Source organism: Apostichopus japonicus, chromosome 7 (assembly GCF_037975245.1).
Source record: "Apostichopus japonicus isolate 1M-3 chromosome 7, ASM3797524v1, whole genome shotgun sequence".
Classification (NCBI taxonomy): domain Eukaryota; kingdom Metazoa; phylum Echinodermata; class Holothuroidea; order Aspidochirotida; family Stichopodidae; genus Apostichopus; species Apostichopus japonicus.
In genome coordinates this window covers 23,823,278-23,840,891 of record NC_092567.1, presented here as the reverse complement: position 1 = coordinate 23,840,891, position 17,614 = coordinate 23,823,278, and the positions used below count along the sequence as shown (strand labels likewise).

The 17,614-nt window shown below is 38.8% G+C and overlaps 1 protein-coding gene and 1 pseudogene across 5 annotated transcripts; one reads left to right on the top strand and one right to left on the bottom strand.

Moving 5' to 3' along the window:
• Window positions 1-4,185: 4,185 nt before the first annotated feature.
• Window positions 4,186-4,284, bottom strand: LOC139970342 (U2 spliceosomal RNA; annotated as a pseudogene).
• Window positions 4,285-4,911: 627 nt separating this feature from the next.
• Window positions 4,912-17,265, top strand: LOC139969806 (polyglutamylase complex subunit TTLL1-like). Of its 5 annotated transcripts, none has more exons than XM_071975088.1 (14): window positions 4,912-5,070; window positions 7,092-7,295; window positions 7,516-7,581; window positions 7,951-8,093; window positions 8,432-8,536; window positions 8,972-9,047; window positions 9,322-9,456; window positions 9,679-9,787; window positions 10,829-10,909; window positions 11,417-11,479; window positions 13,251-13,337; window positions 14,399-14,508; window positions 15,066-15,119; window positions 16,411-17,265. In XM_071975088.1, the coding sequence occupies exons 2-14, from the start codon at window positions 7,180-7,182 to the stop codon at window positions 16,520-16,522; spliced, it is 1,257 nt and encodes a 418-aa protein (XP_071831189.1). In that variant the 5' UTR covers window positions 4,912-5,070; window positions 7,092-7,179; the 3' UTR covers window positions 16,523-17,265. The 5 variants fall into 5 exon arrangements, with proteins under 5 accessions (XP_071831189.1, XP_071831191.1, XP_071831188.1 ...); XM_071975087.1 differs by having other exon boundaries at window positions 4,951-5,070; window positions 7,173-7,295; XM_071975089.1 differs by lacking the exon at window positions 4,912-5,070 and adding an exon at window positions 5,180-5,306.
• The last annotated feature ends 349 nt before the right edge of the window (window positions 17,266-17,614 follow it).

The following is a 17,614-nucleotide window of genomic DNA, read 5'->3' as shown; positions in this document are numbered from 1 at the left end:
AGGAGGAGGAGGGTGATAATGTGTACAATGCGGTAGAAACTTGGATGACCATGATCCAACTCAATAAGGCCATGACGAAGGTTTTACGCCATGGTCTGAAGAACAAATATGAAAGTGATGATGAGGAGGAGGACGATGCCAACGATGTGTATAAGTTGTCAAAGAGACGTGGGTGACTATACGATCGATCTGAGGAAAGAAATATCAAAGGCTTTGTATCGTATAGCATCACAAAACACCTAGGCGAGCTTGTTTGTGCCACAAGGCCGCACCGTCGTGGAATATTTCGATTCTTTTGGCCGACAACCCACAACGGTACCAGGCAGTGCACGGTTTCTTCGAAAGCCTGTTGTTCGTTACGACACACGGCCATTACAAGCGCTTAACTCTCACGTGTGTGGACATTACTATTTGTATTATCTCTTAAATCGGAGTCGTAGACAAAATATGAAGGATATCGGAGGAAGGTTTACTGATAAGGGTCACCGTAATAATCGAGATGTATATGACTTCATAAATCCATATTTGTATCTTTGAAGAATCATCATTTGAATATTGACGGGTTCATTACTTTTCGTGCTTACTCTGCAGTTTTGTTGTTGTACAAATGTTCCCCCCAAAAAATAATAATAATGGTATTATGAATTATTCGAAATAAGTTTCGTCGGAACGGGTTTCCTACCGTTTCCTTACCGTTATGATAAAACGATAACCAAAGTAGTGATGTACTATCCAGGTGCGTATCCAGGGGGGGGCGTTGGGGGCGCGCGCCCCCCGGGTAAGAAAAAGAGAAGAGAAAAAAAGAGAAGAAAAAAGGAAAAAAGAGGGGGAAAAAGAGGAGGAGGAGAGGAAGGAAGGGAAAAGAAAAAGAAGAAAGAGAGAAATAGGAGAAAAGGAGGGAGGAAAAGCAAAACGCGAAGACACCGTGAAGAGAAAGAAGAACAGTGACATCATTACAGCGCTGAAGGGTAGCCAGTGACGGATCAATGATTTCGTAAAAGTGTGACTCACCCTACCCCTTACACCGACAACTCCATTTTTTGACGTTTCCATTTTCCTCTCTCACTAATGATCTATATATATACTATATATGGTCTATCATAACACGTGTGTAGAATTGTGCTATGAAACCAACTGTGGCTGGTCTCGAACTCGACCGTGTCGTCGGGGAACATGACGCATTTTGGGATGGGGGCGACCGCCCGCCCCCCCCCCCCCCCATTCAGCATTTTTTTAAATGATACCGCTAAGTAATTTCAAAATAGAAAGTGCTTAGAGGCAACTTACAAGGCCTGGGAAGTGTCATTTCCAGCGATCTGGGAGACATTTTCGGCCAAAATTTGCTTGTACGCTTCGCGCCAGCCTATGGTGGCGCTACGCTTAGATAATTTGCCTACAGGCTTCGCCCCTCCCTTGGCAAATTCCTCGCTACGCGCCTGTTCGAATTTGTAACGCAAACAGCAGATATCACATCATATCAGTGAGCATGAAAATGGCGTTCCAGGATGAAAAGCCTCAAAACTGTCCGACTTGCCTGAAAAAATAACCAAAAATTTTCGCGCGCGAAGCGCGCGTTCAACGTGTTCATGTCAATATCATATAAGCAAGCATCGGTTATTACATCGCATGCCATCATGTACCGTACGGTCCGTTCAAATTGCGCAGTATACCGCGGGATGCTAATGTAAACAACGACATGTCACATGTAGATGTATAAAAAGCATGAAGGTCCAATTATGTCAAAACTCTCTTTTACATTAGTAATGGCGAATTAGGGCCTGCACCCCCGCCGCGCAGTGGCGGAGCGTCCATATGGTCAGGGGGCGGATGCCCCCCTGACGGACTCAAATGGACTGCTGGCGCCTTTTTCAGCTCTTTACCACTTTTTACTTATTCTAGATTATTGACTTTTCTTATTGCGCTCTCATCTACTTATTGACATTTGTCACATTTTGTTGGTGTAATTTGGCGATGACACCTTATTCTTCGTTTATCTGCAAATTAGCCACGCCCGGAAAAGGTCATTTCCGGCGATCTAGGGAGTATCTTTACTCAAAAATTTTCTGTACGCTACGCGCCAACCAGTGGTGGCGCTCCGCTTAGATAGTGTCGAAAGCGCCCCTTCAGACCATTCTCGCCACTTCTGACCAATACCCCTAGCTCCGCCACTGCCGCCGCGCCTCCTACGCCTATGTGTGTATAGTGTTCGGTTGAAGGAAATATCTGCTATTTTTTCATTTCCTTCAACCAAGTTTTATAATCTAAGGTTTTAATATTTGTACACCAATAAATTAACTGTGTCTGAATTTTCGAAAATCTACATCACACTTCCCTCTACTCGTGCAATTTTGACCGGTCTGTTAGGGGTTCAAGGAAGTTTTGGATGGGGTTGAAGGAAGTTTTTTCTATATTGGTTGTCCATAGATGAAATTTTGTACAACATTATGGGTATGTTTTCAAGTGAGTTTATTCACGAGAAATGGGAATTTTCAAATTCTGAACAAATATGGGGCTTAAAACCTTGAAAAGTGGGGCTGACGGGTATTGTGGGCCGCGACGTAGAATCACCTACAAAAGCAAAGACCCACAGGAGATGCGATCAGGTCGAACATGATGTGTGCCGGGTTGACAATCTTCAAAAAGGTTATGGATGGAAAAAAAAAACTATTAGGAAATACTTGGTTCTCAGGCAAAAAGTGTACATCTGGTTGGTCATTTCAAGCCCGAGAAGTGCCGTTTCCGGTGATCTGGGGGGTTTCAAAACAAGAAATTTTCTTGTACGCTGCGCGCCAACCGATGGTGGCGCTCCGCTTAGATAGTAATTCGCGCCCCCCGGATTTGAAAATCCTGGATACGCGCCTGCTATCGATATCATTATTGGTTTTACATGTATGACTTAAGCACCCGTATTTTCTTGTTTGATGTGATGATGTGGGTCTATACACTTCTCCCCAGAACAGCTACCTGCAAGAAAAATCTTGCTCCATTTCAGAGAAAGAATTGTTTAAAGCTGTGCCTGGGAGTAATTTTATGTTGTGATAGATAGTAACGCAAGGCTCTAAAACATTTTACTTTTACTGTGTTCACATGCATGGGATAAAACAGCTCGTCATGCTGGCATACACAGTTGAGTAGGCATAAACATGTGTTGCTATTAGTTACGCTGGGATGAGTGATTCTGCAATGACGAAAAACAGCCCTTGCTTATAAAGTTACGCTGCCCCCCCCCCCCCAGCAGGGTTGTATTGGCATAATTTATACTTCCATAATTAGTATCACTAGGAAAATTATGTTGTGGTGTAGGGAAAGAAACAAAATCCAGAATATATCTGTATAAACTTCATGTACGAGCTTACCATATGCCATTCGTGAATTCCGCAGAAGTTGCTTTGCCAATAATTTGCATTAATAATGATAGGGTATACAAGTGTGTAGAAATATTACCACACGAAACAGCAACTTACATATACCCCTCACCGTGATAACTATAAAAAGAATCATCCCATACGTAAATGTAACACATTATTATGTAACTTGATTTGATTATCGAAATACGAAGACTTGTTAACAGACACCTCCACCATGTATGCTACAAACGACATACTTTTGTACTTTTACTTCGTTTTCACAAGTTACTTTGACACGATCATCATATAATTTTTTCCTTTTGGCATTCCATAGGTCACGTGCGTTACGTCACATTGGTTTCGTCAGCTAGCGGTGATCATGTTAGTTTTGGTTAAACCTGCCTTCAAGTACATGCGTCAGTAATTTTTCAAACCAAAATTTTGTATGCGTTTTTCACAGGTACATGAAGTTTGAGCGCGTGTAGGTAATGGCAGTGTCAATCACAAATACCGTCGTAATACCAGGGAGTGGTTCCATAACAACTCCCTGGTAATACTAGTCTCCGACTTGTTCACAATTAAACCTGATATATTTCAATTTCATTATATTTTATATATTGATCATGGTATTGTAGGGACCTAGTGAGAGAGAGAGGACATGTGTACAGTCCAGGGTCTGGTGCAGTTCTGTTTATTGCATAGAAATTTAATTTCTATGGTTTATTGACATACAATCACAATATACTTTTTAAGAAAAAGTCGCCCAGGAAAGAACCTGGGCACGAAACCAAACTACCGAACGACTGATCCGCTCTCAACTCCAGTCCCCCTTGCATCGGGATTGTGACTGTTTGATCATCGTCGGGTGTGCATCACCATTCCCCTCGAAAGGGAACAGATACTACACATGATCTTAGCCGAAAGGCCGAGAAGCGATCACAATGTAGTACTATACCACAGTAGGCTACACTAACACTACAGTAACACATATATCCATAGATACAACAAAAAGGAGTTTAACCGCTGATCGACCTCACGAGAGGTCCTACGGGGGAGATAATAGCATTGTTTTGTTTCATAGAATAGACACTTTTTTCCCTTCTTTTTTTCTTTGGAAAGTCAGGCGCGTAGCCAGGAATTTGCCAAGGGAGGGGCGAAACTGTAGATTCGGCATTGCAAACTATCTAAGCGTAGCGCCACCATGCTTGGCGCGAAGCGTACAAGAAAATTTTGGCTGAAAATGCCCCCCCCCCCCCCAGATCGCTGGGAATGGCACTTCCCAGGCCTTGTAAGTTGCATCTTAGCATTTTCTCTTTTGAAAATACTAGCGATATCATATAAACAAAAAAAAAATATGCTCAAGGGGGGCGGCTGCCCCTCCCCCCCCCCCCCCATTGGCTACGCGCCTGGGGAAAGTTGTCTATTGTTCAGTCAAGGAGTTGCTGGTAAGTGAAGTATTATGTAATAACATTGTATAGGAGCCATAAATATACCCCAGGTCGCAACTAAAGAGCCAATTAGGGAGGTAGATAACTAATACTCACAAGATTATAACCACACCCAAGCAACCTAGCTGACCAATCACAGACATACGGGAAGATTAACAGTTTACCATAATATAATACACGATGATTACATAATTACATCTGGGCACGGAGAAACTGCAAGTAATTACTCTAATAACAGTAACCATGACATTCAGTGCCGCTCTAACCACGCAAATGTAAGTAACAATTTTATAGGCAGTAGATAGATGTTATGTAGGCTGGAACCCTATAATATAAGACGTATTAGAGGCACCTAACCTAACTGATCTAAGGAGGCCTTGGCTCTAGGTGGAGTGGCAATAATTAAACACGTAGTTTTATTTTCAGCTGAATCTCTGTTCCTGCCGAAACTGCAGTACATGTTTGATGTAGCATAGGGTCAACGTTTGGTTCAGTTTAGCGAGACCTTCGTGTACTGTATGTCTGTCTGTTACAATGTTACTAACTTAGGCCTAGGCTAGCCTAAGACTATCTGTGTAACAGTAACGGTTTGGTAGGTACCCTGACGGTGGCCAGTCAGAATATTCAGTGATAATATTGTTTTAGCAATCCAGGGTTCAGACTCTGTACTTGGTATTTTGCCTGTATCAAGACCAGACGCGGCGGAACGGAAAAATTATTGGGGGGGCTAATGTGTGGAGACTATCTAAGCGGAGCGCCACCATCGGTTGGCGCGGAGCGTACAAGAAAATTTTCGGTTTTTTCAAACCCCCAGATGGCCGGAAACAGCACTTCCCGAGTGTTTTATGCTGCGAATACCTAGCCCTAAAATACGGGTCTCAAGCCTGCAATTTCTCAGATTGCACGTAAAAGTCTGTAAAAACATTGTGATTTGTATATTCGATGGTGTTTTAAGAGAGTAGCTATTACTCGTAGTGTACTCGCAAAGTGTAGTAAGGGCAGTGGCGGAGCTAGGGGTATTGGTCAGGGGGCAAGAATGGTCTGTAGGGGCGCTTTCGACACTATCTAAGCGGAGCGCCACCACAGGTTGGCGCGGAGCGTACAGAATTTGTTTGAGTAAAGATACTCCCTAGATTGCAGGAAATGACCCTTTCCGGGCCTTGCTAATTTGCAGATAAAATGAGAATAAATAGGTGTCGTCGCCATTTTGTCGGAAAATTACACCAACAGAATATGACAAATGTCAATAGGTATATGAGAGCGCAATAAAATAATCAATAATCGCGAATAAGTAAAAAGTAGTGAAAAGGGCGCCAGCAGTCCATGGGGGGGGGGGCATCCGCCCCTGACTGTATATATGGACGCTCCGCCACTAAGTAAGGGGATGTTGGAGAACTGGCTGAAATGAGGCAAGTCATTGGCCTAAGACGAAGTTGTGTTACGCTTACCGGTACTCACACTCACTGCTTCCACTTTTAACGGGGCATGAAGACGCGGTTGGGGTGACAATGTGGTCTATAGCCAGGGGACGGGCCGAGGGTCCCCCAGCAATTACTAAAATTATTACACCTATATAGTATACGTGTGCATCGGACAGATCGACAAGTATGCATTGAAAAATGGGCAGATGCACGTTTCGGAGCCTTGGTAAATATTGGGGGGGCTTATCATGCATTTGCCCCCTCAACTTTTTCATTGGGGGGGCTGAGCCCCCCCAAGCCCCCCTGGTTCCGCCGCCACTGATCAAGACTAAACTTTCAAAACCCATTTTCCCTGGTCAGATTCTTCCATTTTATTTTAACGATAACTAAGGCATGTAAAGTGCCATTCTCAACATTATATGAGAGAAGCACCTGACTATACTGCAATTGTGTAAACAGCTGTTTCTATTATCAATTCAGTAATTAAAATAACTTAAGGGGGAAAGTGTCATTCTCTAAAGTCTAAGTAGTTTATGATTGACAAAACAGTGTTGTTGCTATAAACCCCCCTAATAACTAAATGGAGAATCCGACCAGGGAAAGATTGCACTTGATCCCCTTTAGACAATGAAAGGGTCATTCACACTTGTTAAGTAGGCCAGTTAGGTCTAAGTTTGACATAAATTTACATTGTCAATAATTGATAGAGACTTGCTGTTCAGTGCATCGTCAATCTCTTGTACTTGAGTCTATGGTGATAGAAAAGTTTCTCCTATTTATCAGTGATCATTAGAAGGTAATTGCATTTGTCATATATTACTGAGTAAATGTACCAGATCCATTTTAACATCATTTGTTACTTTTATGTCACACAGTGGTGAAGTTACCTATGCCGTTTGGTGCTTAGATAGATATACCATAGATCTTCATATACCATAGATCTTCATATACCATAGATATACAATGGCCAGCCGTACCTGCAAATATGCTTGTGACATGGAAAAGAGTGTCCTTGTCAGCAATTTCGACAAAAGAGGATGGGCACAGGTGACGTCGGACGAGGAGTGGAATTTTTACTGGTAAATGTGATAATGTTTTGCTGTGGTTTTCTTTTCTTTTCCTTTTAATTGCAGAGTTCTCATCATTAATATCATGCATCTATTGAGCCAACATATCAACCAATATTATTTCCCCTCACCCTCTCCCCACCCTTTCCTCTTCTTTTTTTCTTGTTGAAAAGGAAGTTGTCATGAATTTGGGTTAAAATTGAAATACTTTTTCATGTTCATTATTCATTAGGGCCAGTGTCGTAAGTGCCAAAACAATCTTCAATGTGGAAACTGGGTACAGACTACAAGATGACCAGTAAGTAGTACACAATAGTAAACCATAGTTTTTTGTTTCAATCCTGTTTATTCAATTATGTTAATTTCTATTGCCTTATTTTGGAGCTTCGTTTCAAGTTTTCATCATGTTTAAACTTTTCATTATGAAGTGACTTGCTCATAGCCGTCCATCATTCATAAAATTTAACTTTAAAACATGTAATCAATTTATCCTGTACTTTACCGTTTGAGTCCAATCTGCATATGCATACTGTGTTTGTAGTTGAATCATTTTTATACCAAAACTTCACATATTGTCTTCATATGTTACTTGTCATACCACTTTATCTTTTGATCAGCTTATTGCATTTACTTATCTTATTTTCTCACTGCGAACTTCAAACTTCAGAATTATCAATCACTTTCCAAACCACTACGAGCTTACCAGGAAGGACCTGCTCGTGAAAAACTTGAAGAGATATCGAAAAGAATTGGAGAAAGAAGGAAATCCATTGGCAGAAAAAGATGAACTTGGTCATTACTGTTATATGGGTAAGTGTGGGTGTGAGTTACATTGGGTATTCAAATGGGTATACTTGGATATGCACACGTAACATATATACGGATATGTGTACATCTGTTTATTATGCTGATGACCTTTAAGGTCATTAATATTTATGACTGACTTGTAGACATCCCTCTGATGGTCTATTGTTTATAAAATTGGTTTTCATGAATTCTTATTACTTTCTGTTCGTGGTTTGTGGAACGGTTAATAGACAAGTAGACAAAAATGCTACATGAGTAGCAATTTAATAGAACTACTTGGGATGGGTGACCAGTTATATGCACAAGAGTACTGCTAGCTAACTATATATATGCTTCTTCAGATTTCATCCCAGTCACGTTTCTCTTGCCCGCCGACTACAACCTCTTCGTGGAAGAATTCCGAAAAAATCCATCCTCTACCTGGATTATGAAACCTACTGGAAAAGGTAAACATGGCAAGAATTCCACGGAATTCCAAAGTTGATATTTAGTACATAGTATTTAATGATCATTTAGTCTTTCCTTTAAATATTCTAGACCAAGCCAAAAAATGGTCCTTTATAGTCAAACTTGATATCTTGCATTTCTGCCTCGATTAGGGAATCTTACATCTCTGAGACTTTAAAAAAAAAAAAAATTGAGAGTAATTGATCTTCTAGGAAAGTCTTTGGGAGTCCATCTTTAATGATTGTAATATGGATGTGCCAACAAAAAGAGAAAAAAAAATATACAGTCATCTTTAATACTACCTTAATCATCCACTCATCACTTCCCCACCCACCCCCAAACCTTAAAATGAATCAACATTTGTTTTGCTATTCCATAGCCATTGTAAACATTTATTCAAATCCTCTTAACTGATCTGTTTCCTGATTTTGCAGCGAGAGGTATCGGTATCTTTCTAATCAACAAATTATCGCAAATCAAGAAATGGTCCCGAGACAGCAAGACTTCATCGTAAGTCCATTTGATGTTTCCTTCTTTCCTTAACTGTCAATCATATCGTCTATTAATATGTGAAATATCAATGAACTTTTTAATTGAATGGCCTAAGAATCCAAATAATGGTACTACTTGGAACTTATTACAAACAAGTTCCTTTGAATATCCTGTTTTAGAATTTTATTAAAGTGTTTCAAGTGAAAATTCTTTTTAACTTCAACTGGACTGAAGAATAGGAAAGCATGACTTATTTTCAATACTAAATTGCTAACATATTATTCATATTTAGATTCCAAGCATCATCAGCAAGAGATTCATATGTCATCTCGAGATACATCGACAACCCTCTTCTCATTGGTGGCAAAAAGTTTGACTTACGAATGTATGTGCTGGTCACATCTTACAGGCCGCTGAAATGTTACATGTAAGTAAATTCAAGCAACATCTTTCCTTTTCTTCTTCATTTTTGACTTATAATATGAGTTTTTGATTTTCATCAAAATATCTTATTATTATTAAATTTTGTTTCATTGAATTTTTCATTTAAATTTTGATGTTTTAGAAGGTGTCCTAACTAAAAAAGTGTCTAACTTTGGGGAAATACCATAGGTTAATTGATTAATTTCGATTTTTTTTTTCTCTTCAGATATGAGCTTGGTTTTTGTCGTTTCTGTACAGTGAAGTACAGTGCCAGCTCAGCAGAACTTGATAATATGTTCATCCATCTTACCAATATTTCAGTTCAGAAACACGGGGTGAGTTGACCAGCTGTTGTCATTGTTTGCATTAAACTTACATTTTGTGTCACAGCTGTTACAATCTGATGATACCACAAATCCATCTACCGTTTAAGGTTGACTTCAGACAGAAGGTTCGGAGAGTGATGATAATCTGTTTCTGATTTTCAAAATATTTAAAGAGGAAAATGTCTGTACTGCTCCTTTAAGTTTTAAACATATAAACATTAATTTTGTGCCTCAAGTCATCCTGTTAGGTATTCTGCACCAGATGGTACTGCCCAGGAGAGACAAACTAAGCATAAACCTCAAAAGTTTTGCAAATCCCACACCCCCCCACCCCCGCCCCTCCAAAAAAAAAAACATATCAAATTTGTGTGATACAAAACTTTTGAATTTGACTGAGTTGTATATAACTCTATAATTGAAAGCAGCCAACTGATTGTCACCATGTAGAATTCTTAGGTTGAGGGAGGTGTGTCCAATTATGTGTTGTAACCATGGAGATCTCTTCAAGTCAAGAGTTATCCAGTTGAATATGTGTCATAACCATGGAGATGTGAGAGGTATCCAGTTATGTGTCAATGTAATACACGGCTTTGCCAGTGTGACACAAAATTACAGAACAACCTAAAATATAACTTTATCAGGTTGATTGCATTTTACATGAAATGATACCAACTGCCTTCAGTTTCTAGTTGTTTACAGGGAATGGTTTGTCCACATCGGTAATTACTAACCAACTGATTCAGTCAATCAATCAATCAAGCGTAATAATGAGGGATAACATAGTTTGTCTCCCTACAACTTTGCATAATTATAAATATGCCCAAACACTATGTTTATTGAAACAGAATTTAGCAAGCAAAGCCTGATTTCATAACCTGATTTCATCTCTTCATGCTTTTCCAACTACTTGGTTATATGTTCTTTATGGTATTCTTTATTTGTGTTTGTTTATGTGTTTGTCTTTGTTTTAATGGGTTTATATCTAATTGTCTACAAACCGAACTGTAAAGAGTATCTAACGTACATGTTGTTGTTGTTGCCTTCGATCAGGACGATTACAACAAACAACATGGTGGAAAATGGAATATACAGAACCTGAAATTATTCCTACAGAGCACCCGAGGCAGAGAGGTGAGATTATCTACCTCAAATAATTACCTTTAGTTGTTCTAATTGCTTTTATCCCCCCTCCTCCTCCCCCTCCCCCCTCTCCAAGAATTTCTGTGACATGTCTACTCCATTCAGGGAAGTACACACTATACCCAGCAATATATTTTGCACACCCAATAAGTTAAGCTTCCCCATTAACCACCCATTACCCTACCTCCTCAACCCCATCCTACTTGCCTTCTCTGCACCTCTCCCTCCCCCCCCCCCCACTAAAATATCTTGACAAAGTAACCTGAATTGCCAAATTAATTTCATATTATGAATGATGAAAGTATTAGTAACCCGAAGAGTTCATTACTTTATGACTGATGAACCTTCATTTAGTGAGAAAATCTAGGATGGCATCTTCTCAGTTTGATCAAATTCAGTTTTAGAGTGATCTGTTTTAGAGTGGAAAATATGCATCTAGACATTAATGTTCTGTTTGAAAGCTCAGTTTCATTATTTTATCTGTTTCTTTCTTCCTAGGTGACCAGTAAGCTTTTTGATGATATCAACTGGCTTATTGTCCATTCACTTAAAGCTGTAGCGGTAAGTGCATTGTTGCTCATACCCTTTCCCTTCCCTATACCCCTCCCTTATTTCCCCCACCTTTCCCCCCACCTTCAGTAATCATTGCCAATCAGTTGGCAAGGAAAGAGGTGTCAAAGTCTGGGGTTTTAACATTTTTTGGAGAACTCTGCTAAAATATATATATCTATTGCATGTCCATATTGGCATTCCATGCAACTTGTTGATGGACACTCTCATGTTAAAATATCAGCTTCAGTATCCCTGGAGTCTGTCGGCTACCAACAAAACTTGGCAATGAGGACATGTTACCGGTGTCTTGCTCGTCCATAAAGAATGTTATAGAACTCAATACAAGGGAAATTCTTTACTCAACCTGGGACTTGCATTGACAAGAGTTGTGTGGAAGTGTCGTGTGGAACTTCAAATCAAATGAAGACTTGACTTAACCAGTGACTTTTTCCAACATTCAACCTGGTTAGCCCTCGCTTGGTTTATTCTCGGAAAAAAACGGTGATTTTCTGGGTATCACATGATCTACAAAGTAACCAAAGCTGTCAGCTTTATCTTAGCTAATGAAGCAGCTGCAGCAAGAATAAACTTTCACAGAAGTGCTTGCTTAGTATTAAACAAGGAAGATTGCTTATATTAATTTGTAGATCACGTATTACTCGGAAAATCGCTGTTTTTTTTGCAGGGTATAAACCAAGCGAGGGCTACTCAGATGGAACTCGTAATGAACAGTGTCTGAAACTTACTGTAGATTAAGAATACAGCAATACTGGTAGACATTGTCATTGCAGAGTTTATTGTTTTAATTAAAAGGGATAATTTATTCATGAAAATAAGGTACTGTGTGATATATGATCCATCTTGTACAAACTGTCCCTTACCATCACGGGTGAGAAGCATCGCTTCAATAAAAAAAAACATCCATAAGCAGATAAAAGTGAAACTGGAAAAGTTAAAAAATTTGCTCTTTGAAAATATATCCGTACAACACTTTGTTTGAAAAATCAAACCTCGCCAAAATGGGTATATTAACCAGCTGGTAGATATTCACTTTCCATGATCTTCTAATCTAAGGTGACCATATTTTCCTGACTGGAATCAGGGACATTTATTGCGTGACTGATATGGGGGAGGGGTCTAAGGGGAGGGGGTGTTTTTAAGTGCCTAAGGTGCTTGGATGTAAAATGGTGATACTTAGAAGCACTTTTTAAATCAATTTTATTTTCAAAAATGTAGCTTTTTCTTAGATGAAATTCACTTCCTTTACGTGGTTCTTTGAGAGCTTGTGAGTTGCTTGTGTCATAAATTCGTGATCAATTGGTCTTAATGTACTTCCTGAAGAGTGTATTTTCTGCAATACTTCATTGGTGCTACTGAGCTTATTGCTGAATTCCACACAAGACATACTGAAATGTGTTCTGACTGGCAGCATGGCTTTCACCGTTTCAACCTTCAGCTTAGATTTCCCTGAGTTCCATAAGTCATTCATGAGAGAAAACACCCTTTCTACTGATGTATTACTCCCCGGAAAAGACAGAACTAGTCCCGCAAGTGTCATAAGATTGGCATGTGGGACTTTTACAATTATTTTACTTAATAATGTGGGATATTTTCGAAATTCCTGAACATATTTGACGAATCGGGACATTTTCGGGGACACTTGTTCATCGGGGACAGCACACTGTAATCGGGGGACTGTCCCCGAAAACCGGGGACGTCTGGTCACCTTATTCTAATCTATATATATTTTTTTTTATTTTCTTAAACGATTTCTGTGTAGGGGGTGATGAATAACGACAAACACTGCTTTGAATGTTATGGCTATGACATCATCATAGACGATAACCTCAAGCCTTGGTTGATTGAGGTAGGTCAATCGATCCTAATGGAAAAATATGTTCATTAATATTATTGGTTTGTAAAAGTCTTTAACTATTTTGCTATATCAGAAAAAAAATATCTTATGCCTATAAAATTATAGGTGTGTAAAAATCTTTAACTATTTGCTATATCAGAAGGAAAAAAAAAATCTTATTTCTTTAAAATTATAGGTGAATGTTTTTTTGACTATTTGATAAATCACAAACAAAAAATCTTTTTCCTTTAAGATTGTAGGTTTAAAAGTCATTGACTATTTGCTGTATCTGATGAAAAATGATATTACATTTAAAATTTTGATTGTATCGATGGAATGTGTTCCTTCACACGAAAGACTAACAACTGGAGTAAGTCTAAGGAATTGAAAGTCTTTTCTATGACATCATTCAGCCACATATGCTAGAAATTTTTAATGGTTTTCTCTTTTATTGGCATGTTCATTTTCTTGAGTTTTTGAAAATGCTGAATGAAACAATAACAGAAATTCTGAACATAACATAATACTGGTGCTTAATTCGGTGTCAACTTTTGTAACTTAATTCACCTCAAAAATATGAAAGAAAAGGGACAGTATTAGAAGTCACCTCCTATTAGCACTGTGACATCACACACTGGCAAAGTCACCTTAGCACTGTGACATCACACACTGGCAAAAGTCACCTCCTATTAGCACTGTGACATCACACACTGGCAGAAGACACCTCCTATTAGCACTGTGACATCACACACTGGCAGAAGACACCTTCTATTAGCACTGTGACATCACACACTGGCAGAAGCCACCTCCTATTAGCACCATGACATCACACACTGGCAGAAGACACCTCCTATTAGCACTGTGACATCACACACTGGCAGAATATATTCCCCATTACATACATTTGAGCTCTCATATTTTACAAACCAAGTAATTTTATTCTTTGGAATTTGTTCAAAACAAAGTTCTTTTATTATAAATAAGTTGGCAAATGGTAAGAGTTTGCTTCACCATTGAAGTGTCCCTTACGATACCAGCTGGAACATCATCAGGTACGTCATACCCTCCCACAGGTAAACGCTTCCCCGTCTCTGTCTGCAACCACCGTGAATGATCGAACGATGAAGTACAACCTAATAAACGACACAATCAACCTTGTGATGCCTGGAGGAGAACATCCTGAGTAAGTCAAGGAGACGGATATAGGCTGTGTTTGCATGACTTGAAGAAAGTGTTTATTACAAGTGCTCGTATTAAATAAAAAGTACAAGGCTATAAAAGGCTGCTGTGAGCTGTGTGGCAAGCAAATTCACATTCAGGTTTGGACTAGTAATCATAAGAAATGAGTGTGTTATCAAATCCATGGCTTATCTACCCTGAAGAAGATCATAAGGTTTCAAATATTTATATAGCGGGTGATGTGGATTTAATCACTTTTTTTCTTCAATTCAATTAAAAATTGAGATAAGTAAATCCAAGGTCACTAATGAGTTTCGCAAGTGAGTAGAAAAATGATAATTTTGTACTAATTTTAATGCTGTGAGTTACAGATTCATGAATGTCGATTTGTATTGTTTCTGTTTGTTTTCCCCTTTTAAACAATAAATTTTTCCATAAAATAGTACAATAGTGCAAAAACAGAAACATCTAACTGTTCTTGTTTTATAGCCTTTTTGTCCACTTTTTCTGTTGTGATAAATAACTTTCACGATGTGTTTCTCAATTCTTTTAACTTTTCAGCGTTAAATGGAACAAAACACCACCAAAGGGGTTATATGGCCATTATCAACTATTGTAAGTCTAACATTCAGTCCATATTTATCTATTTATTGTCCTCTCAGTGTAATGAACTTGGACATGCATTTAACAATCATGTTAATTCGTGAAGAGCTGGCCAGATGTCAATAGACATCATTAAATGCACCTTGGTTAATTGAATGTAGGATTTAACGCACCATGTAGTTAGTTTTTGTGAATATAATGTATCAGCATATAATGTAACAGAATATAATGTATCAGAAAGTGCTTCACATCCTCAAAGATCAATTTGCAAACTCTTGCCAAATTCAAAGGTATTGCTTTAACCCACAAGTGTTAATGTAATGGAAAATGCCCTCTATTTTCCCCCTATTTTCTAGATCAAAATGCAGATATCATTTACATACAGGGTTATAGCCACGCCGGCCGGCGACGGCCGGTGGTAACCGCCACTCACGCCTGCCGGCCGGCATTGGAAGTGAATAAACAGTCCACTGGCCGGCACAAAAATTAGTAAAATGCTTGTGAAATACAACAAAAGTAACAAATTTATCTTTCCCTTGCCGTAAAACATGATAATAACATCTTCTTTTTCCCTGGACCCCACCAGGGGCCCTTAAGCGGGCCCCTGGACCCCCTGCCGTGAGATGCGAGAGCTTCGCTCGCTACGCTTCGCAAATTTATTTAACCAGCACTCACAATCTCCTAGCTATAACCCTGTTTACATATATTACAAATGATTAAACATCAGAAAGATGGTACTTCCATCTATTTGGGCAATTTTCCTATTTGATTATATGATGCTATTTTGTACAATAAGAAACCCTGATACAGGTATAATACTGGGGATGAGGGAGGGGTCAAGAGTCTGTCCAAGGTTCAGTGGTGATAAAGTGCCACTTATGGCAGCACCACACTAAATCATAACTCTGAAAAGTATTGGGGGGGGGGGGGAGGACTAAATCATAACTCTGAAAGTATTGGGGGGAGGGCTAAATCATAACTCTGAAAAGTATTGGGGGAGGGCTAAATCATAACTCTGAAAAATATTGGGGGGGGGCTAAATCATAACTCTGAAAAGTATTGCGGGAGGGGAAGTGCTAAATCATGACTCTGAAAAGTATTGCGAGAGGGGGAGGGCTAAATCATAACTCTGAAAAGTATTGGGGGGGGGGAGAAGGAGGGATAAATCATAACTCTGAAAAGTATTTTGGGAGGGGGAGGGGTGGGATGGGGTTCATTTCCTGTCTCTTGGTTTCAAATCTCCTAAGGGTAACTTCTTCAATTAGACAGATCGATAGAATAACTGTCATTACTTTTATTTTAGATACGATGAGGAACTAGCCAAACAGGATCAAGAATTTAGCAAGGGTAAGGTATCTCTAGGATCAGGATCAAGACGAGAGGGAAAAGTAAAGCATGCAGCTACATGGAAATGATAGCTACATGGAAATGATAGCTACATGGAAATGATAGCTTCATGTAGCTACATGGAAATGATAGCTACATGGAAATGATAGCCACATGCAGCTACATGGAAATGATAGCTACATGCAGCTACTTGGAAATGATAGCTACATGCAGCTTCATGCAAATGATAGCTATATGCAGCTACATGCAAATGATAGCTACATGCAAATGATAGCTATATGCAGCTACATGCAAATGATAGCTACATGGAAATGATAGCTACATGCAGCTACATGGAAATGATAGCTACATGCAGCTACTTGGAAGTCAATACCTTATCATGGATCAGAAAGACATTTCAACAGTTTCCTGGGATGTCACAACTCACCGATGGGGAAATGATCACGTCTCTAGGCTACAATCACTTACAAACACTACAAAAGTAATTGTTTCATTTCATGTTGTTAAATTTATTTGACAAGATATGTTTGACAAGAAGTACCATGTACTAAAGTAAAGTACCATGTACTTAAGTAATTATTTTAACCACTTTCTTAGTTTTTTGAATAAAGAATGAAGCACAACTTTGCTTTACAAGAAAGAAATGTACCTTATTAAAAGCGGATTGAATGACAAATAAGTAAACAAGGAGTAAATAATTAGTTATTACAGAAAATGAATTGAATGAAAACTCTGAATAGCTGAAAGAATAAACAGTTCCAAATAAATTAATTAGTTTCATGCAGTACACCAGTATATGGACAGAATTAAATACACTGTTCAGCTCAAAAAGGATGCTTGAGAAATTTCGGGCAATGAAGGCAGAAAATATGGAAAAATTTCATCTGGAATGTAACATTATATTTTGCATTACCTGATTTGATAAATCTTGGAAATTTATTTGTCAAATAATACATACCTATTAAGTGGTTACACAATTCACATTTATATATTTAACTAATATTGAGTCATAATTTGGCCAATGCATCTGCGTAAATGGAGGAAAACTCAATTTTAAAGTTGAATTGACATTTTCAAGTGAGATACGACAATCTAACACCAGCTAGCATGATAACTAACAGTGAGTCACTGTTACCACAAATATGAGATAAATATTTCAC